Genomic DNA, 22,964 nt, shown 5'->3' with positions numbered 1-22,964 from the left:
AAATGTTGTTGTTGATAATAAATCTTTATGTTTATGATTTTAGCTGGCTGCACTGAATAAAGTGTTCATTTCAAATGCAGAAGCCATGGAATCACCATGATCAATGGGCCTTTGACCAAATAACTATTTTACACAACATTAAAAGATTTGTCAGTAATAAGTGATCTCAAATAGTGGCAAATACATCAAAATAAGTTTCTCCCTCCTTAAACAAAGTAGGCTTTCTGGTCATATCTCTCAATCTGTAACAAGGATGTCCATTCAACTCAAGAAGAAGACACTTAACCAATTATATAACAAATATTTAGTAAAACAATCCCAAAAATTAGTGTACACATCATCTTGTTAGACACATTATTTGTGTTTTCAAATGTGTTTAAATCCCTGCAGCATAGCGTACATAAACACTGAGCAGACACACAGAGAAATGCATACACACACTCCTCCTCCTGACCCCCCTAGGACACTGAGCAGTGAGTGTGGGAAAGTTATTTTTAGGACCCAAGCAGAGAGCCTTCCTGAGTTGGATGCTCCTGCTCCGGATCAACATTCCACCTTTGAACCACTCCGACCATGGAGCTGTTTGTGCTCATTGTGGCAATTTGCACTTTCTCTGTGGACTAACAGAAGTGAGGGGACTTTTTCATTTTGGCTGGTTTAAAATTACACCATCCAAAACAGGACAACTTCTGCCTTTCGCCACCACGTTTTCAAGTCTCAGCAATGATGTCAACAGGTTTTCAGTGCAATTGTAGATTGTTTATTGCACTGAACATCGAGCTTTTTGAAAACGTATGCATGATTGCAAATGCACATGCCCTATTCTGCGTAGTCTAATATGCAGAGTGACTAATTATTTAATGTTAAATAAATACAGTGCATAAATTAAATGAAACACTCAGGAAATTCATTTTGGTTTCTGCATCACATGATTTCTAGTTTCTATTAACAAACAAGTCTAAGTATTATGTTTGCACAACCAAAACACAAAAGTAAACAATGAATGATAATCGACTGTGAGGAAAAACAGTAGATGCTTTGCACAGGCTTCGCAGTGAACCAGTCTTGTAAATAATGTTTTTTTTTAAAGAAGAAAAGTACAAGGACCTAAGGCAAAATGAGGAGACAACAATAAAATGATTAAGAAGCCAAGGATACAGTGAAGACCCAGTTTATAAGCACCATGGGGCCTAAGGTTCCCCAGTCACTACCATTATGCTAATGGAGAACCCTTTCTGAACACACTTACACATACCCTATAGTACCACAAGACCCCATGGATGTGGGGTGGCATGCAAGTTACAGCCTCTTTTCCTTTCGCTCTCTAATGGGAGCTGAAGACAACTAGGGCTACTTTAATCAGGTCTGAGTCCAATGTGGCCAGTCTAGTCTGATGAGGGCTGAGTGGTGCATGGACCATGTTCAGGGTTCACTGCTCACTGATGAAACGGCTTCACTTCCAGGGCGAGCTCAGGCAGACCACACTCTTACTCAGTCTGGCAGGAGGAGCACATATGCCCTGTTTTGTTTTCCTTTACTACTCCACGTTTGTAAGAAACGTTTCGGCATTGTGTTGATATAGTATAGAGGGCAGCACATTTGGCAAAGCCCCAGATATTCTCTCGTTGCACTTTTGACTAGACTACAGCAAACACAACTGCTACTACTTTTCCCTGGGCATTAAACAAATATTTCATTGACGACTGATTCAGCCAGTCTCCTTATAATGATTTTTGAACCTTGACCTTGTCAAGACAAGCACATCCTCTATAGATTTGAGCCCTTATGCCACTGACAAATTAGCATTTCCAGCCATACAACTCAGTGGAACCTTTAGAAGATTTGGCATTAGTGAAGTAGGTTTGTTTTTCTCAATCAATAGATTTAACAAATATCAATATTTAAGAAGTTCATGGGCCAGTGCAGCAAAGCTGAATCACTTGCAGGTCCCATCAAGCAGGTACCCACAACAAACAAACAAACACAAAAAACATGCACATGTTTTCACCCCCTACACACCCAAGTCCCAGCACAGAGGCCTTACAAGCTGGGCCTTTTTCAAACACACATGCACATTTGCAGAATAGATAAAATCCCTGTTAAATAATAAATGCAAATCTGGTGTATGTTGTGAATATTGTTCGGCTGAAGGGTCGGATCGCGTGCCACTGACTGGCCTTCACCAGGCTCTCCGTCTCTCTCTTTCTCATACACGCACAAACCATAAGCACACCTCATTCCAAATTGCGACAGAGGCTGGTGTGCACCAAGGGAGGAAGTATAAATTATTCAATTTAAATATTATTCCAAAAGGTCCATTCCCATCTGATCGTGATTCCCAAGGCAGGCGTCCAAATCACTGGCAGATGTATGAAAAACACAAGGATTTTTTTGCATTCTACTAATAGGTTCAGTACATCCAATAAGCCTATTGTTTGTATTTAGTTTACTCAATCTGCAAATATTCATTGTGATCCGCTAACGGAAGTAAATATTAAATGACCCAGTTCGGTTTTTCAGAGTTCAGAGTTTTTTCTCTATATGAATTATTTTCAACATTGGCTTTTCTCTGATCTTTAGTACCGAGCATTATTTAAGACTCGGGGAAGCAGATATACGACCAGGCATGAAATACAAACAAACATATAAGCAAATACACAAACAAGCCCTGAGGACTAGGTCTCTGTCTAATTCATTCTGCATTGCACAATTCTTTCTTTCCCTCCCTTTTTATTTCTCTCTCAATAAGACGGTTTGGTGCCTCTGAGGAAAAGCCCTCATTTTAATTAGACCTGACCTGAGAATCACTTAACTGCTCCTCTCCGTTTATGCCTCCCCCCTCCTCTCCAAGCCTTCGCTCTGTTCCTCACATAGGTCCATTAACACCCTTCCCTCGGCACCCACAGGCTTCAACAGGGAGCAGACACAGGCGTTGTCTTAAAGACGTTTTGAGGACATGCCAAGAAACATTAACCTACTCTATCCACCTCCCTCGGACTCTTTCAGTTCGGCTTCTTCTTCTCTTTAAGTCTTCTCCTACTCAGCACCATCATCCTCTTCATCCCCCTTTTCTGCTCCCTCATTGCTTCCACTCAGCTTAAAACTATCCTCAGCTGGCTAATGTCAAGTCCATGTCATGTGGGATGGAAGGTCATTGGATAATCTGAGATGTTTGTATGACCGTAGAGTTTGTCTTCTGAAAGTTAAAAATACAGTACATTGTCAACCTAGCACCGTATCCATTAAATTAGCATTTATTTACCTTTAACGCCGGACTTTGGCTGACATGACGCATCTGTGTTTGTTTGCTATTTTGGATGTCAAGACCAAAGTCTGCATTAAAATAGACCGGGGGCTGTGTTGGTGGGCATGTGCTGTTTCAGGTTGTGGTGAGATGATGACATAACATTCATAAAAAGTCCAATCTGAGTAGAAGGTGGCTTTCAAGGCCTATCAGATGCCAAAACACTGCACAGCAGTTTCTAATACTCTGAGACAGGTTTTTACAACACACGATGTCAATTATTTTGTCTTTTATTGTGGTGATTTTCAAAATAACACTATTACTACAGAGAATTACAAGAATCTACAATAATTATCCTCCTCACTCCCATCTTTCTTTTACTGACTCTCTCCAATTATGACTTAAACATTACAACATAAAACTGAAAGTTCTCAAGACTACAAAGTTTAGCTTGTAGCAAATACCTGCACACAGTCTACATAGCCATCCAAGTGACAGAGCCAGTCAGGGACACCTCTACATAGCCTGACTAGGAGAAGACTAATTTGACACAAATCCCCGTCTTATACTGTATTTGACCCTGTGACCTGCCTCTGGCACCCCAGAACCCCACGGGCACATAGCCTGTCAGTTTAAAGGGTCAAACAAAGGTAAGGAAAATGTAATTGCGTACCATCTACATTCTTTAGAGCTTCATCCTCCAAGCATCTTGCATTGTGAAACTAGTGAGAGAAGCCGGTGACGGCTTAATATGAGTGAGAAAATTCTGACACACATTGCGTGTCACCTTCGTGCATGCGTTTCTCAATAAGTATGTGCTTGTGTCATTGCATGAATGCCAATATGTGTGTGGGGCTAGGCAACGTTTGAGTATGTGTTAATCTGGTCTAAACACCTAACACTCCCCTACCTGCTCAGACAGGGCCATGGGTTAATTCTGGCTTCAGGCGTCATGGCTAATAACTACTCATCAACCGCAGTTTGAACTCTTGGAAACGTCAACCGTATTCACGGTAACCTTATCACGGAACCAAGAGAACCTTGATGATGGTGCTGAGTGCGGGGCTGCGAATTAATGTAGGCTACTGAAACCTAATACATTAGGAAAAGTAAATTATTAATTATAACTGAACACAAAAACATGTCTCTATTGACAAAACCTGTACTCTGTGTGCTGGAGTTCCTGAGGCGCTGGGTGATAGACGTGTGAGTCAACCAACAGTTAGGAAATTAGTTATCAGCATGACTCCATGCACAGTTGGGGTGACATGTATCTGCCTGACCCAACTGGTGAGAAGCTAGCGCTGTCAATAACTGTCATTCACCACCAACATATCACATACTAATCCAGATGAAACGCAGCGAGGCGCAATTCGCTGCCTTTAAAATGCAGAAAAGGAGTCAAAAGTTAAAAGAAATGTATAGTAGCAGAAGCAGTGATCTATCATTACTGCGATAGATGTGTGGAAGAAAACAGACTGCGTGCACAAAACCTGGTAAGAGAATGCTGTAATATGTGGCCCCAGGCAGAGGAGTCCTGTAGCTTGAGTAAATGAGGTGATTAGCAGGGATGGTGTGAGCTGTCACACATCAGACACTGGGCTTAGAATCCAATCACCATCCCATGTGTCAATCAGTGGCCCACCGAGGCAGTTGACCAACAGGTCAAACAAAGTACACGATGAATCACAAGGTCAGAGCACAGCGCTGGTCCTGCATGCAACGATATACACAGGTATACTGATATTAACCAACCTCTGCAACGAGGGACGCAGAGCCAACGTGCACTCATACCTTTGTGACATCTCTATCTAAGGTGATGTACACATTAATGACAGCCAAACAAAGTGCCAGAGAATCCAACACTAGAACATAAAAGCGTATTACAATGTGTGTTTTGATTGATTTGATGCATGACTGGTGACGATACAATGTTCTCTGGGAAATTCCCTGGCACATAAAAATGTGTGACGGCCAAGGATTGTGATTGACATTTCATATTAGATGCATTCTTGTGTCAACAATCGCAGCCAATTTAGAATTTTGATCCCTCTTTGGATATCACTCTTTTAACACTATGTGTATTAAGGGTAATACAGGAGTATGGTTACCATTCAACAAAAAAAACTCCAATAAAGCTCCTTAAACAAGGAAGGCAGACAAAGCGTGGACTTTACAATGTGCTGCTGGGATATATGACACAGTATCCAGGCCCCACAGAGCTACAGGGACGCTCTAGGCCTCTGCCCCCTGGCCTGCCCAATACAGAGGCCTAATTAAAAGACCATTGAGGATAACCACCTTGACTTTTACGGACCATATAAATCTATACTGGAGTGGCCTATTCAGGGGGTCAGAGAAAGGAGGGGGAGCGGGCTAATGCAGACAGGAGAAAGGGTTAGAAGGATGGTGAAGGCTGGCAGAAAAAGAGAAGGGGTTGACCGTAGGATGTGGAGAAGATTTGGGTGGGTGGGGAGGGGGGGCATTCCTCTCCTCCCCCTCACCTCCTGCCTGAGACAATAGGACTCACTAACAGCCAAGGACCAGAGGGTGTGATAAGGTAATGATAATGTAATGAGGACCAATCATGAGCCTGAGCTAAGAGGAGGGCCCCTTAATTTGTCTCCCTAGTGGTAGTTCAGTGACAGATTGATTGCTCTGAGTGAGAGTGATGATGTGACACATGCAAAATGGATGCGTCTCTGACAGGAGGAGAAAGAGAATAAGAAATCATGGATCAAAATTAGTGAAGAAATGGAAAGGCAATACAATCCTGTGCTGTGTTTATGCCCTATACTCCATACCGGCAGAGCGGACATAGCTACCCAAATTGACAGTTCACAAATACAGGGAATTGAGCAGAACAGCCAGCAAGTTGAGGTGCTGAGTGACCCGTATTAAACTGTGTGGAAAATGTGAAATGGCACTACATGCGGACCCTCTCAAGCCTGGGATTTTCCGAGGCATATTTGAAACAATGTGCGAGGGCAACTCACAGCTCCGGAGGCACTATGATGCGAGGCCAGCTTTCAAAGGATCCTCGAGCACGATTCAGAACAAGCTGCTGAACTGCATGTACCAGGTGTATAGGGAGTAAGTTGCTGAGCAAGTGTACCTGAGACATTGTTTGTTGCTGTGCACATACCAGCTGGTACATATTGCCAAACAGTACGGTGAGAAACGTTTTTTTAGAGATTGTGGAAGTTAGGGGTGAAACTATTGCTGTAGGCCTGTCTAACGCCATGAAAAGTGTAGTGGAGACACTAAAGTTAGTGGACAATTTGATTGCATGAACACATGAAAGTGTCACCATGATGAGCGGGAATGTCCAAAGCATACAGACCTTGATGAAGGAAACCTATCCAAATGGCCATTTTGAGCACTGCTATGCACACCAGCTCAATCTCACTTTGCAGCAGCTGTGCTCTGTCAGGAGTGTTGAGGGTGTCTATTTTTTTTTTACCTAAGCACCTTCACCACCTTCTTCTCAGCGGTCTCCAAAACGAGTTTCAGTCCTCACAGAGGCAACGTAAAGGCCATCAGCTGTCATTGATGCAGCTGGAGTCAGCAGTGCTCTTGTTCAGTTCAAAGGGAATCTACAAGACTGCAAATATGACACAGCAAATCGAAAGATTGGCCACGTCAACTCAAGCATTCTGTAAAAGTGTGTAATTTTCTGGTCATGCATCTGTCCAGAGAAGTTGTTGGCCCAGCATTTTATTTTTAACTAAAACCCCCATTGACCACACTGCCATTCCAATGAGCTTATTGGCTACAGTATGAAGTGAAGCGACTGTCTACTGCTCCTTTTTCTCAACAGGTCACGGCTGTTGCCAGCTGAATGAATGAACAGCGACCTGCCAGACAAAGTTAGCAGCACCTACCCTACATAAGCTCGTTCCCTTGAGAGCTTTTGTGGCTTAGAATGTTTCTGATAGTGCAACCATGTTTGTTGCTGTAGCTTGATTTTTGTTTGTCATGGATGGCTGGGGACATGTCCATGCATTAATATCTTGACCAATGATTACTTCATACTCCTTCAGTTTATAAAAATGTTAACTATACCTTTAACTTAAACTCCCCCAGTATGTTTCATTGCATAATCATGAATATAGAAAGAGATTTTTCTCACTCTGTTGCCTCTGGAGTAAGTGTGGCAGCAACAGTCAATAGCTCCACCTATGATTTTGACACCCAATAGTAGAAACAGGCTGGCAGAACTAACGTGAGAGACGTCTCATTATCATCAGCACTTAATTTCAGCACCGCTGCAAACATGATGAATGGGAACAAATGTAATGGGTTTCTCAATAAATAATGACTAATCTAAATTCAGCTCTTCTTTTAGGATAATGGTTACATGGCAAGTTACAAAAACACATTAGAGGTATAAAATTGGGCCAACAAAATAAAACTAAAAAAATCCGATTCTGACAAGAGGGTAGATGTTTTGTTTCTAAAGACACTCTGGCTATGCTGAGTAACCTTAACAACTTACCTCAATGCTGAACTGTTTTCTCTTGAGCTTAAAGGCCAGGTCCTTGTGGTCGGGGAGTTTACTCGCTAGACAGTTCAGGTGAGGTACTTGGCGTACATGCAGCAGACCTGTAGAGGACAGTGACAGCAAATTAGACTGGTGCATAAAACTTGGAGTAAAAGTACGAGTTATTCCAGTGTGCATATCCACAATGTATATGTTTTCCATTAAACTGTGCCTGAGACAAAGTTTCATTTTTAAAGTGTAAAATCTTGTACAAATAGTGCAACTAACAGAGGATCAGGGTTATTTATTTCTCCGTCCAAAGTTTTCTTATGCAGATTTCATACATGAAGGATTCGTTTGTTACTTTACACATGACAGGCAATATCTCATATGACAACTGCTAAATAAAATCCTAATATTTGTACATTTCAAATAACTTTTGTGACATCTGAAGGGAGCCGTGTTTCTCTTCTTGATACCTAGAAAAAGTTGTTGTTTTTTTCATTTGAAACAAGCGTGACAGTCAGGATCTTAAAATTATGTTTTCCAGAATCCACCTGCTGATTCTAAATTGATAGAATCTGACGGTTTAGAAAATGTTGGGCAAAAATCAATGTTACTTTTTCCATATTTGATTTGAAGTTAACCGCGCTTGTCTACTTTAGTGAATTGATTGAATGTAGTAGGACAGTCATTGACAAACGGTGTTTTTCAGACTTCTACATCAGCACCATAGTTCGAGTAAGTGAACTCTGCTGACCAGAAACCAGAAACATGGTGGTATTGCAATGACATAAACATCTATCACTGATAGTGTAAGACAAAACCACCAACAAATAAATTCTTATCAGATATCTACAAACATTTCAATGTCGCCATTCCTACTCTCATCTTTTTTCTCTACAGGCCGGAGCATGGCTGTACTGTAGAGGGAAATTTTCCAATTAAAGGACACATTAGAGCAATGAGGGACAGACAGCGAACATACAAGCTAGGGATTCCTGCAAAGTATAGAGGGAAGCTGTGGAGAATTATTTTACTCTTTGTTTCTCTTTTCCTGTCACCACAAAGTTTCATTTTCATAAAACTGGAAAGTACTGTAAAAGTGGGTATGGTTAAATGAGCGTGAGAGAGAGAAGAAGAGATCGAGGGAGTAATGGAGAAAGGGAGACAGACAGAGAAAGTGGGGGATGGTGGGTTCTCTCCTCTGTGCACTTGGGTGATTTCCTCTTGCCTGATTTGCAGTGACAGGCTTCCCAGCATGCTTTGAGCAGCCCTGAACTGCTGCCGCAAACACGCACGCACACGCATCCGCACGCACTCTCACACTCGCACCAGATGCGTTTGCACTCATGAACACACATCAAAACAATCATGCACATAAATGTATTTCATAACCCAACCATAATTTCTCTGGCTGGTTAAACAGATGGCAAATACATTCTTGAACAAGAAAATTCAAATAGTATTAATTGCAAATCCCAAAGAACATTTTTGTACTAGAATAGTTAAAAAAAACGACGCACTATACAACGTGCATATGTTTAATGGGTTTACATGCCACCTGCCTTTACAAAGCAGAGGAATGTGATCACTATTGGATGTGTTATCTAAATAAAACATGCTGTTGGATGAAACCAAAATCTGCCATTGAATGTTTTTATTCCTCATCCCCTTCATCTGTCACAACCGGGGCTGTCTAACCCGGGGATGGGAGGGAGGGGGGAAATGAGAGGAAAAGCGCAAGAGTGAGTCGGAGAGTTCGAGAGGCACGGCTAAAAATACTCCACTCGCTTAAACTGACCTTTATGCGCGAAGAGTGCAATAAAAAAGGGGGAAGCAAACAGGAGAAAGAAGGAATGTTAAAACCATAAAGAAAAAGTGATCGTGACGACCGAGACGGCAGAGAAAAACTATGTTGCCCCCTTTCTTTCTTCGTTTCCACCACTCAAATCGTCCCATACCAGTGTCCTCTTTCCCTACTGAAAGCCTTGCCCTCCATTTATTAGCAGAGCACGCTGGCCATGGAGACATTGAGTGAGGGATGGAGAGATACAGGCAGAGAGGAAGAGAGAGTGATGGTGAGAATATCGATTCCCCAGTGTTGGTCTGCTCTGCTCCAGAGCCTCAGGGGTATGGGACTGGGTATGGAGAGGGGGCGAGGCGAGAGGGAGAGAGAGGCTCTGCTGGAGGGGGGGGGGGGGGAGAGAGAGGCAGGGATGGAGGGGGTGAGGGTGCGAGGGAGAGGGGGTACAGCGTGGCAGCTGAATCCCCCCCGGCCTGTCTACTGAGGAGCACGTCTGATTGAGCAGCAGCACACTAACACGCACTGACAGCCTGGCCTGCAAGGGGGCTGCCCTGCCTCCATCCACAGCCCAGCCTTAATGCACTGCTTGTGTGCATGTGTGTGTTTTTGATGGAAAAGAGGCAGAAAGATAAGCGAGTGTGTGTGTGTTCTTACCATGGTAATCTTTGTAGAGTGGGTTGGTCTCTCTCTCAGAGCCTTTGAATGATTCCAGGGCTATGGCATTGTCACATAGCCTGGTTATGCTGCCCATTAGAGCTCTGTCCTGTAGGGTCGAGAGAGGGAGGGAGAGAGAGACACGCAGAGAGAGAAACATGAGCAGGTAATTAAAAGCCACCTGACGAGCCATCAGTGTTGCAATTAAATTAGGTCAGCATGTCCCGTGGCCAGGTCATTCCTGCCCATGGCTTAGGTGAGGGTGATGAGGTGTAGAGGGGAAAGAGCCCTGATAGGGGTGACGCAGGTGATGTTGGGGCAGGCGAATGGACATACACCTTACATCGGCATACATACACAAAAGTGACTTGAGAAAAGTCAACCGAAACACACTGAAATTATCTTTACTTCGTCAAACAACAATTTTCACGAGAAAGTTCACAGTTGGTGCACATTCTCAAACCTGCACACGGCAGGGGAGGAGAGAGAGGCTTGATGGGGAGAGCTCCCCCTACTGGTTAGGTCAGTGACTTGACAACAAAGAGGAAACATCAGGGGGCGAATACAGTAGATGGAAAGAATGAAGAAGAAATATACAAAAGGGTGGAGGCAGAGGGTAAAGAGAAAGGAGGGGAGCGAGAGGGACACTGGGATGGAGGGAAAGAGGGAGTCCTGCATTATTAATCCCTTTGCCTCTTGAATCATTCACATCCTTCTCTCTGTGTTGGCTGCCACCGCCTAATGCAGTTTTCATGCCTTCATGTCTTTTCCCCACTCTTTCTTCTTCCTTTTCATTTTTGTCCTACTTTTAAAGTATGCATATCCCACCAGTCAGGACCGCCAGCACTTACAGGGTATCTGAGGTCTCTCAAATGCCTCAGTAAAGCCAACGCAAGAGTTTGGCTACAACAAAATATTCAGAACACTTATGGCACAGTATGGCCAATAGTGTCGGTATGAAAAAGAGGATCTGCTCAAAAATGTGTTAATTCGTCTACGCCAAAATAATTCTTCTGTGCTTACTGAAATGCAAAGATGAGGCTCCTTGGCAAAGACTCAAAAGTTTCAAAGTCAGAGGAATTCAAAGTGTCCAAAAAGAACGGCTCAGTTCAGTGGCAGAAGGGCAGAATGACGTCAGTAAGGCAGGCAAGTGCTCCGCAGCTCCTTGAGTTTTAGGAGGTTACATCTTTTTTTTTTTTTTAAATCTTATTTATAATTGATAAGGGACTAAAGCAAGAGTCACTTCAGTTCTGCAATGAAAGTCTATGCCGGCTCAATTAGCTCAGATTCCATCAGTGTAAATCCTCGGAACACCCTGAGCCTCAGCTGACCATCCCTGACGAGTGATAGGAGGAGCCTCGCGTTCATTTGCTCTGCACTATCTTAACTTGACCGGGTAAACCACAGTCAGCTTCATGGAACTAGTTTCTGATGAACTCCAATTTTGTCACAGTTGTTTGGCTGTGTGGCTCTCTGTACTTGTGTTGGCTAGTGTGAAAATGTGTGTATGGTGTGTGCAGAATCTACCCCAAATACAATACATCACTCTGAGGGAGGAAGATGCTTTTCCGTCTGCCTTAAGTCTTGGGAGAGTAGAGTCTATACATATATATGAGACTAAATAAATACACATCAATTCCAAGGCTAGAAATGGAAGGAGGACTTTCTCCAAAAATGTGATTTCGACTGGGGAGACAGACACAGTGTCTCCATTAAAAAAATCGAACTGATATGAGATTTGTAGTTATTATGATGATTATATGGGATTATAATACATTATATGTGATGGGATCACATAAGCCTCAACGCCACATTGAGCCAGGGGCGTAAAGTGGGGTGGCCGATGGCCTCTTCACTTCCTGCCCTCTTACTTCAGCACCCTTGACTGGACCACACCCATCTTCAAACTCTATCTTCATTTTAATCGCGACTAAACACTTGTAAAGTTTTGTGACTGCATCTTGCACAGTTGTGTCGCATCGCATTGACAAAATCTGTCCACAGGCATTTGTCATGATGACACACCCACACACACACACACACACACACACACACACACTCACACAGCGAAAACAATACCAGCCACACGCTGTCACAGCTGGTAAATACTAAAAGACAGACTAAGATTGAAAAACTACTGTTGGAAATTTGCAATTAAAAGCCACTAAGTATCATTAGCTGCGTAGCTAAAAAAAAATAGCCTCATTTTTAGGAATTTAATCAAACAATTAAATTGTACGAAGTCCTGTTCAAGTTTGTTATTTTACAAATAATGAAAACTGCTCGGAAATACAACATATTCTATGACTATTAATCATTCTATCAGTCCAAGTTTTACATATGAGAGGATTTGCTGCTTTTCTTTGTCATATGTGATAGTAAATTAAATATCTTTACGTTTTGGACAGTCGGCATGACTGTCTGATATTTCATAAACTAAATGATTAATTAAGAAAATAATCAGCAGATCAATTGATAATGTAAATAATTATTAGTTCAAATTGAAATGTCCAAATGTGAAGGTGAATTGAATACTGATGGTACATTTCTGGGGACATTGATGGTTATTAAAAAGAACCTGCAGGTTTTGTTGCCCCACCAGAGTGCTAAACAACTCCACCTGACTAAATATTTGCATAGGTCAGGACACCACTTAGCCCGAGCAGCAGGTGAGGTGTGTATGGATGCATTTTGGGAAAGACTGTGTACTTTGTGTTTGTGCGTGTTTACTGGTGGGGATGGGGATGATGGCAGGAGATGGGATGATGGAGGAGGACCAGCCTAATTAATGTTTCAGATGGACTGTGGCACTGGGCTGCTTTGAGGAGGCTTTCAGTGAGTTGCTCGACTTCCCAAGCTGCTTAATAATGGATAGAGAGTCCAGTGTGGTCTCGGTCAGCTAGCCCTGCTACTAGTCTAGACAGTCGTCCAAAGGCCACACTCCGTTAACAAAGCTAATTATCCAAGGAAAGGCACTGGCAGAAAGAAGCTGTGCGAACACATCGATTCATACCATACCATGCACACTCACGTTAACTCAGCTGATCAATTAGAATCTTTTTTTATGACAACAACAGCAAGTGTGATTAAACTAATCATAAGGTCATTTCATTGATGCCCATCTTTAACAGCCTCTCATTACCTCCATGTTGGCTTAGTAATCTAACACCTGATTCAGTCCAAAATGTCCCCCCTCTCCTCTTCTTCCCTCGCTCATTCACTTCACTCCCCAGGGTGGAGAAGGGGGACAGATTAAGGGTTTGGAGGCCAGACCAGAGAGGGACAGGGGGACCGCTCCCACCACAGCTGACATCTGCTAGTTAGCCACTCTACCTTTTTTGACTAGGCCAAGGCCGCTGTGCACTGAGCACATAGGCTTGGAGCCAGAGCATGTTGTGGCAACACAGCTGTTAAGTTAAGTTAAGCATCAACCTATGTCTTTGTATAAAGGATCAGGCACAATGCAGCTTCCATGTTGTTAAGAGTGGGGACTATAAGGAAGTAGGGTGTCTTAAGAGTCGGCGAGACAAAACACAACACTTGAGCAGAAAGTCTCAGATGGCTATTCTGGTGAGTGTGCGTCTATGGTCGACTGTCTGGGGGAGGGCTGTGGTTTGCCATATGCCTCAGCAGATGACTCCACCTTCACACTGAGAGGCCAGACTGTACACAGACGCATGCACGCGGACTCATACACCCCCCCCCAACCCCCCCCCCCCCCCCCCCCCCCCACACACACAAACACAGCCAGAAATACACACAACTCTAAGGAGAGATATTTTGTAAGAGAATAAAATACATACACTGTACACAATGACAGTGTTTGTCATTGTGTACAGCTTCAAGTAATTAAAAGGCCAAACAAACAAACTTAGAGTCCTTTGAATGAAGTGTGCACTCGACTGGGTCTGTTGGGGGAGCGATGCGTGAGGAAGAGGCCCCCGCGCAGGCCTGAGTCATACCAGGGTGACACTGGACCACAGGGTCAAGAGGAGGCCCCACTACAAAAGACTTCAAACTTTGTTCCCATTTAATGAACAAGACAAAGAAAAAGCACATGGGCCAAACATCAACCCACGCACAAAAAATCCTAACTGTCCATTGTATGTAAACTCAAGTCGATTCAACTTTAGCACGTTATTTATCCCTCTGGTGGCAACTAAAGAAAAGTGGTTTCGGACACAACAGAGGAGCAAAGACAGAGAAAATAAAGCAGAAACTGCTGCGGTTATGACTTGTTAAGCTTGTATATCATGGTATTCTTGCTTGACAAACTGGTCTTAATGAATTAAAGCTAGCATAAAAAGATATATCAGTTATAGATCAGGGCTAAGTTGTATTCTAAGTGCATGCTGATGCTTATGAACTGTGCCGAGTTGTTCTCATGTGTTGTCAAAATTGTCTTACCTGGATGAGATGTGAAGGCAAAGTAACTACTGCAACTGATAGCGATGACCTCAGCAAAGCACGCAGTCCATAGAGAAAGGTAGTGAGGGCGTGGCCATTTTTAGGGTTGTCGTGGCAACTCAGGTCATCGCCCCACAGAGCCGAGCCAAGAGAGTGAAGCCCAATTCGCAGGATGTTACGCGACTTTGACTATAAGAAAGAACAAGCAAAAAGAAGGCTTCAGGAATATTCAAAATGTGTAAAAAGTCATACAAATATGTCATTTTCTACAGGAGTAAACACGCATACTAATGCAGTAATACAGTTTTATTTGATTTAAAGTTCTCCCATTACATCTTAAGAACAACAGATTGATGCTTTTGCATTATTTTGGAAAGATGCCGTTCCGGGTAGTATTCCCAAACTCTGGGAGAGAGCGACTGGACAGTCTGCTCACCAGCACAGACGATCGGAACACAGTGCCCAAACGTGACTGGACACAACTGCCCAATCACAGAGGCCATCTGACACACGCACAATGGACCTGTCAGACAGGCTTCCAATATGGCCGCCACCCAGAAACCCCAGCACATTCTTGGCACAACAGTGATGCTCTGCAGCCAAGGGGGCCTGGGTAAGGGTGGAGTGCCTTCCCTTGAAACACCCTCCCCACCACAAGAGATCAACAGTAACCCACTCTCACGAAGACGGAGGAAAAGTGGCCAAACAGTGGTGGGGTATATATCACTGAAACTGAGAGAATGGAGGCGCCTGTCCAAACTGTGAGAGGTTTTTAACCTTTACTACAATTGCCTTTTATTTGGGGTTTCTTCAGGATGGCTCCTGATTACTGAGGTGAGCGCCAAGAGTGATTAACAAAGCTCTGGCCTAAAATCTGCTCACATTTTCCCTTTTTTCCCTCTCTTTTATCCCTCCCCCTCTATGATCTCAACCCTCCTAAAATCTCCTATGCCCCACTCCCTATCCCTTCCTCTCCCAACGGTATGACCTAAGCTTCGTTTGGACCTGGATCAGAATCACAGGCATCTAAGAAAAATAAACCCCATTGTTTCTGGGAGTTTTTCACAGTTGGCTCATAGTTTCCCAAAGGAGGACTCTCACACCGGACTCTATATTCATCCTCCTCTACACCATTCAACATTAGTGCTGCATCTATATGCCTTACCATGCTTAGTGTTGTGTGTGTGTGTGTGTGTGTGTGTGCCTTTGTCATTATTAGATATACCCTTTCTTTGTTTAACATGCTTTGCCTACACAGGTCTTGGGGGCCACAGAATTAGAATTCTATTTCTATGTCTGTGGCCCAGCAGGGGGGGGGTGGGTGGGGGGGGGACTGTTGCTGTGGCATCAGGAGGAGAAGCCAAACTTAACTCCTATAGTTTAGCCTATAGAAAAATCAGGGAACAGTGCCAGTTGAGTCCAGCCAAGGGCCAGAGGCCAGCCTTATAGACTATAGCCAGCCTGGGACAACAACCTAATCACAAGCCAATCTCTGCCGAGACTCACAGTCCTGCTGCCACTCCTGTCCCAGCCATCTCAAAACACTGGGTCTAGGAGATTGATCATTGTTCTAATCTGTTATTTACACAACACAGTTAATATGAAATCTGCATCTTGTTACCAATCCATGACGGCGGATTAACCAATAAACATACAAACGCACACACTGACTATCACCCATACTGGGCATTCTTGTGCCAGTGCCCATGTCGCTCAGTGCCGGTCTGCATTCCTGGACTGTGCCAACAGCATGTCAGGCGGCCACACTGCTTTAATGATGTCAGCAGTTAATCTGCCATGAGTGACAGCGCTCGGGGAGAGAGGGTGGGGGGTAGTGGAGGTAAATCCTGTGTGTGAGTGACAGGGGGAGAGGTGGCTCCAGGTGACGAGCAGAGGGGTCACTGAAAGTAGGTGAATAAGGCGTGGGAGGCGAGTAGACACACGTCGTCATACTGTATCTATGTATATATATATATATATATATATGTATATGCATACAGGCACATCACAGTGTTTGGTACGTCCTGTGGGAAACAGACGGGGCCATGGATGATTCTGGCATTCTGTGGGGCACTGGTGACTATTAAAAAGATGTATGTCAAAGGTAAGACACACACAGCTGGGACACACAGGTGAGGCCAACCAGAGCAGGTGACAGAGAGGTAAACAGACTCAAGAGAAGTGGAGGTTGAAATGTGACAGAAGAGCTTGGGGTCACAGATTCAGATGTATTATCTCCATCTTAAAAATGCTCCTTTGATGAATATCGCTCATAATAATGCACAATAGCCTGACTGGGCTCATCGTAATTAGTGGGGTTACAAGCAGACATTTTCAAACACAAACAAAATGTTAGCAGATGGAAGTCAAAGAATTCCTCTTGAGTGACGTTTTTAGAAAGAAGGGAACAAATGCACACCTGTGTTGAACCACTGCTAGCGGCAGCTTACTGCCTGTCTATTATATTTCACCAATGATTTTACCAGAGAGCCAAAACCAAAACCACATCCAAAAACATGATTCAAAATGTATGGATTTGATGATTGGGGAAATGGGAGTTCATTCACTTCTTACCATGGGGGCTGCTACATCAAAACCCTCCCTGTTTATGACCTCTTGAAGTGACTTCAGCAACGCAGAGTAGGACTCAAGCATGGTACTGAAAAGAGCACAGGACAGAGGAGAGAGTGGACAAAGTGGAGAAGACAACCAGAAAAAGAACACAAAAGGGTTACTTAGGACGTGTAAAATAATTGAAAATATTTTGATAAAACTGGGCCAAGCCTTTCCCCGCAGTAGCTTAATCCTCTATGACTGCAACATGTTTCTCCTGACTGTGCTTTTCTGGAGCCACTGAAGCAGACTGATGATCCATATCAAGAGATCCAATTAATTTATTTGGTTGATTAAATTACAACATGACTGGTTCTCTGTCAGCTCCCCCAGGATCTGATTGTGCCGAGACAGACAGACAAACAGACAGATGAGATGTGCATATGCACAAACAGACACACAACAAAGACGACAAGTGAGAAGGAAGGGGGGGGGGGGGATTAATGGGCTGATATCTAGAATTTACAGGGAACAGCATTTTTGAGTTTAATCAGGGGTAAGATGTGCACTATTGACAAAAGGCATCCAGTTCCATCGGAGCAACATTTAGCAACAGTCAAGGGATGGGTTACTGCTGAGCCCATCATGTACCGATAGGATGGCCAATAGAAATGTTAACCCCATCATTTTACACAAGTCCCTCAACTTAAGAACGCCCCGCCATTGTAATGACCACTCTGTGGTAAGTCACAGTGGGCTGCTATGCCAGTTGTCAATTTCACCTGCAGGCCTACAAAAGCTGATACACATAGATTGGTCACACACCAATAGCCCTGCATAAAGAACAGTAATACATACTTGTGTTGATTACACTTGGGCCAAGTACATCCATGTACTCTATTTCAGTTATTCAGCCCAACAATGGAGCCTCCTGACCCCGCTGGGGCTAATGATAGAGCTGGTCTGGTGAAAGAGGGACACCTACCCTCCTTGGCCTCTCTGCCCATGCCCCTGCTCTGAGGTAGGGGGCTGGGATGGTTTGACATGCAGTTGAGCAGGAGGCTGCCTCTGGTTGGCAGCCATTGTGTGGGACGGCATTGTGTTTTAGCTACCCCTACTGAGCACCCCTCATTCAGGTACCAAAAGGTCTAGGTGCTTAGCTACAGGGGCTAGTGCGTCGGCTAATTAAGATCATACACAGGGAAGCTTCTTTATCTCGGTGTTCCTCTTTCAGTGATGGAAGAAAGGAGGAGAGAAGGGGGATGCTTGGTCTTAAACAACAGGATCTGTATCACCTAGAGAGCAATTTGTGCCAATTATGCCTTCAAGTGAAACGGAGCAATTTAACAGCTAGGGTATCAACATGGGGCTGTGGACACGTGCAAGGGGGAGTCGCCTGCTTGGGAGTTTGTGTGGTACATGTGCGTGTGTAATATGCTAAGTGTGTGTGTGTGTGTGTGTGCGCATTTATGGATGTGTGTCAGTATTGGGGCGGGGCTGGGGGCACAATGGTGCGGTGCAGGTGTAGTTTCCTGCTGTCAAAATGTCTTTGAGATCTATAACCCATTCAGATGCCACAGCGGCACAACAGTTCCACCATGTCACTCTTACTCACTGCGCCGACACACAACGCTGCAAACATCAGCGGAGAGGATATTTGAATATTTTGTTTGTATCCCATCAATAGGCATTATTAAGTTCTGAACTGATATTGTGAAAAATGTTCCACACTTGTGAAAATGTATACTTTGAACCGAATATCCACAACATTTAATGTGTTTGCATGGGTGCTCTGTTAAACAGTCTCTGTTTATTGAAATAAAGGAAGAGGCATTCTATAAAGCCTCCTCCACATCCTCTGTGCTCCAGATTGCTGTATTTACCCAGTGTGTGTGAGTGTGCCTTCGTGTGCCCTTGTTTGTTCAACAGCACTCTCTGAGTAAAGAGCCTGTGTGACCTCTGAACCCTAAATACACTCAACGCAGGAGAAATCAAACAGACGCTGAGCAAACAAGACCCTTATTTGAATAGACATACACAACCTTTCCAAGAGGCCGAATGTCTTAGGCCAATGGCAAGCTACTCAGAATAGAGGATGAACCAAGCTGCTTTTTAACTGATTTATATTGATTGTTTAAAGGGTAAAAAACAGAGCTTAGAAAACTCACAGATTTCATTTAAATTACATATACAATTGTGGAAGGTTTGACTTCAACAGTAATGATTCATAATTTTTACAGATATGAAGCAATTCAACGAATCTCAGTAAAAATATGAATGTAAAACTAAGATTGTGTACTGTACTTAATTAGAGCTGAAATTGATTGATCAGCTGATCAACATAAAATTAATCAACAACTATTTCAATACATTTTAATCAGAAATGTCACACATTATCTGGTTCCAGCTTTGTTTTTTTGGACTGTTCTTCACACAAAACAAAACATCGGAATATCTTAACTTGGGCTCTTGTTTCTCTTGTGGTTTTACTATTTCTGACATTTTATCAAAAAACAAACCAACGAATCCAGAAACATAAAAAGATGAATTCGTAATGAATATTTGGTTGCAGCCCTAGACTTTATTAAATTCTTATAAATCAGTAACTCTACATGATACTAGGGAGCTAGTTTCTTGCTGGTTGCAGGGCTTATAAAGTATGCGCTCTTTAAATTATGTTAGTCTGTCTGCACTGTTGGTTTACCTGTATTGTGTGAACAATGCCATGTTTGCTTTTCTGTGTTCTGTTGAAGATGTCTAATTTGTGTAACTGTGTTTTGTGGATGATGTCGTGTTAGTGTGCCTGTGTTCTGCAGATGGAGTCTCATTGGTTTCCATGCGTTCTGTGAATGATGTCTTTTCGTTTTACCTGTGTGTGGGTGATGACTGGGTGGGATGTTCTGGAAGGTAAAAGTGGTGGCACTTGGCTGCCTGGCGAATTTCTGGCTCCATCGTCTTGGAGACATCATAGTAGTGCCCAAACCGGGATGAGGATGCCAGGGCACTCTAAGGAGGTCAACAAGTCAAACTCATGTTAAAGCATTTGAGCACTAAAGACCTGTAATTAGAGAGCATCCCTATATGACGCTACTGCCTGCTTTAAATTCCTTACAACAAATGATGTGCATTTAACTCAATTCAGATAAGAATAAAGCATCTTTCTAATATGTTAAATGAATATGCTTTACGATACTATGGTAATGCAATTGCATTGTTTATGGGTCATTCCTCAACATTCCTACAGCAGAGAAGTTAAATAACCACTACGACCACGCTCTTAATCATTTCTTCACATAAATGTCCACTTCTGGCTTTGAAAGCAAATGTGTCAGGGACGCAGGGGAAGGCGGATGTTTTCCTGCAGCTGAAAGAGGGAGTTTTAGCTCTTCTCTCTCAGTGAAACCAGGGATTCCATTGTTAGAGGGGCCCTTAATCTACTCCTAATCTGGATTAAGGCCCCCGGTGTGTCCCTCTCCTGGCGGGACGAGGGGGTCAGCAGGGCAGGGGGGTCAGGGGCTCATCTTCTCTTTGTGAGCTGGGCAACCCGCTTAGCGTTCCATCCCCGCCCTGACGGCCTCACCTTTGATCTGATGTCTTCATCGGGAGAGTAACACAGTGGGCTATGCCAGGAGAGGTGTGTGTAAGGGGAAAGTAAGCGTTGACTCTGGGGGTGAATTTGTGATGCAAATCCTCTGGTGGGGCTTACTAGTGGTTTGTAAAGACGATTTTACAGGGGAAGGGGGAGAGATGAGGAAAGGACACAGATATAAAGAAGTTTCCAGGGAGAGAGAAAGAGGGAGAGGATCCCCAGGGACACACTGTGTGCTGTTAATCCACATAGCGATATGGATTATAGACTGAAGGGGGGAGACTGCAGAGAAGTAGAAGGGGAGGGTCACCTCTCCTCAAAGCGGAAGAAAGAGTGTAGGGCTGCCGACCCTAGCAGGGGGAAAGGCAGGGATTTGGGGAAGACAGAGGCGCAGGTCTGGGTCATAGGGTTGAGCGAGCAGACATGTCAATGCACAGGCTGCAAAGTACTCTTGTTTCCCAGGCTAAGCAGGGGTGCAGGCGTGTGTGTATGTGTGTATATGTGAGTTGGGGACCAGTGAAAAGCCTACCTATTGCCAGCTAAGTGTGAGTAATCTGGTCCAGCTCTGAAAGGAGAGTCTGAGGCCTCATTCAGTCCACAAAGGAGTTTAGAAGCTGATGGATTTAGTGGTAGAGACAATTGCCAAACCACTAAGACCAGAGAGCCAGTGCTGTTCTTTCTCATACAATCATTAACGAAGACAAATGTTGGAGTTTTGATAAAAGTAGCATTATTACAGAGTTGTCTTTGTTCTACTGTATATCGTCGTTCAAATATGCTGCAATAATTATTATTACAGACAATATAAACTAACATGTGATTACCTGTACTTTTGGAAGATTCTGATAGCGCCAGGCTATCTTCATGGCATCCAAACTGTCCTGAGGTTCACAAGACAGCCTGGGCTGCTCCACTGGTTTGTGGATAGCAATATCGTCCAAGATGGGAGCAGGTAGTTCCTAAACAAAATAATACAATTAATATAATAACTTAAAATATGTTGACTGTAAATGGCCAAGAGGCATTTTAATAACCCTTATTGCCGTTTAATATCATATGACGTGTCCCAATGTGTCACTCATAATTTAAATGCACTTCAAATTTAGCTGTCAAAAGTAATAGGATATCTTGAATGTAAACAAAAAAGCTAACTTGGTTTTGCTGGTCATGTTGAAGCAATTGAAAAAAACCCAGATAAAACTGGGAGATATTTCTAGGAGAATCCTAATTTCTTGGCCATGTACAAAACTGAACTGGGGTTCTTACAAGAGCACATGTGCATTTAAGGTCTTCACACAGGAAACGTATCGCTGTGGCATTAGTGCGGAGGGATGAACGATCATGATAACGCTGTGTCCTTGTATCAAGTTAGATCCAAAGTCTGACTAGAATTGGAACTGCAATAAGCCAGTCAGTCAGTTTCTAAAGCTGCACATTAGGAAAACACTCTTACCAGCTTACTGATAAACAAGCCTGTTCTTTCACTGTGCAACCAGTAAAAAAACAACAGCAACGAAATGGAAACAAGTCTTGCTCCTTGGCTCAAAAACATTGTAGGGTGGGTGGGAAATCTGACCGATTAGCTGATTCAAGTAATCATGGGTTTTTAAGTGCAAGGAAGTGTTCTCAAATGTCCTGCTTTAACTTGATGTCTTCCCGCAAGCTTGTTTCTTGTGTGCATGTTAACGTAATGCATAAAGTACAACCTGAGCAGCCAAACATTAGCATACTGTGAATGTAGCAGTGAAAACAATAAATGATGTGATATATCCCCATTGGGACTCCCCGTCTCTTAATAAGCCTTTGATATGTAAAGAGAGGGTGAGGCTGTGACCCCTCCCACTATCAATCAGTGGGAGAGAGGCCCTCCTCCTGTATGCTGGGTGGCAGTCAGCTTCTGGGACTACGGTCCTCTTCACAGAGTGATGCATCGGGAAACATTTCAACAATGCCACAACCATGCCACCCTCGACCTCTCAGATACCCCCGCTGACCCCGACACATCTTGGGGAAAGCTGTGCACCTTCAATACATGCTAAATCACGGGCTGACCAGCGTGAACCGGGCTGAATACTGTACAGCGGGAGCTGATTGATTTATTGTGAGAAAAAAATAAAAAATACTTCTACAAGTAGGCAGAATATTCCCAACATCTTCAGTTGACTAAAGGTAAACAAAAGTTTTTTCTAAAATGTATTTTTGACAGTGCAGCATGATGTTAAAGTAG

At 43.5% G+C, this 22,964-nt stretch overlaps 1 protein-coding gene across 2 annotated transcripts in view; it reads right to left on the bottom strand.

Moving 5' to 3' along the window:
- The window catches only part of elp4 (elongator acetyltransferase complex subunit 4), a gene marked incomplete at its 5' end in the record, with an annotated part of 51,786 nt that overhangs the window by 22,370 nt on the left and 6,452 nt on the right, over positions 1-22,964 (bottom strand). For both annotated transcript variants that reach the window (XR_013767085.1, XM_079159089.1), the window contains 6 exons: positions 7,743-7,849; positions 10,189-10,297; positions 14,596-14,784; positions 17,170-17,254; positions 20,018-20,154; positions 21,562-21,696. Coding sequence is in view for 1 of the 2 variants with exons in the window: in XM_079159089.1 (XP_079015215.1) it covers positions 7,743-7,849; positions 10,189-10,297; positions 14,596-14,784; positions 17,170-17,254; positions 20,018-20,154; positions 21,562-21,696 (762 nt within the window). The remainder of the gene's footprint in view (positions 1-7,742; positions 7,850-10,188; positions 10,298-14,595; positions 14,785-17,169; positions 17,255-20,017; positions 20,155-21,561; positions 21,697-22,964) is intronic.

The sequence above is a fragment of the Pholis gunnellus genome (genome assembly GCF_910591455.1).
Source record: "Pholis gunnellus genome assembly, chromosome: 1".
In the NCBI taxonomy this organism is placed as follows: domain Eukaryota; kingdom Metazoa; phylum Chordata; class Actinopteri; order Perciformes; family Pholidae; genus Pholis; species Pholis gunnellus.
Note: the sequence above shows the minus strand (reverse complement) of the source record. Positions and strands in the feature narration are given on the sequence as shown.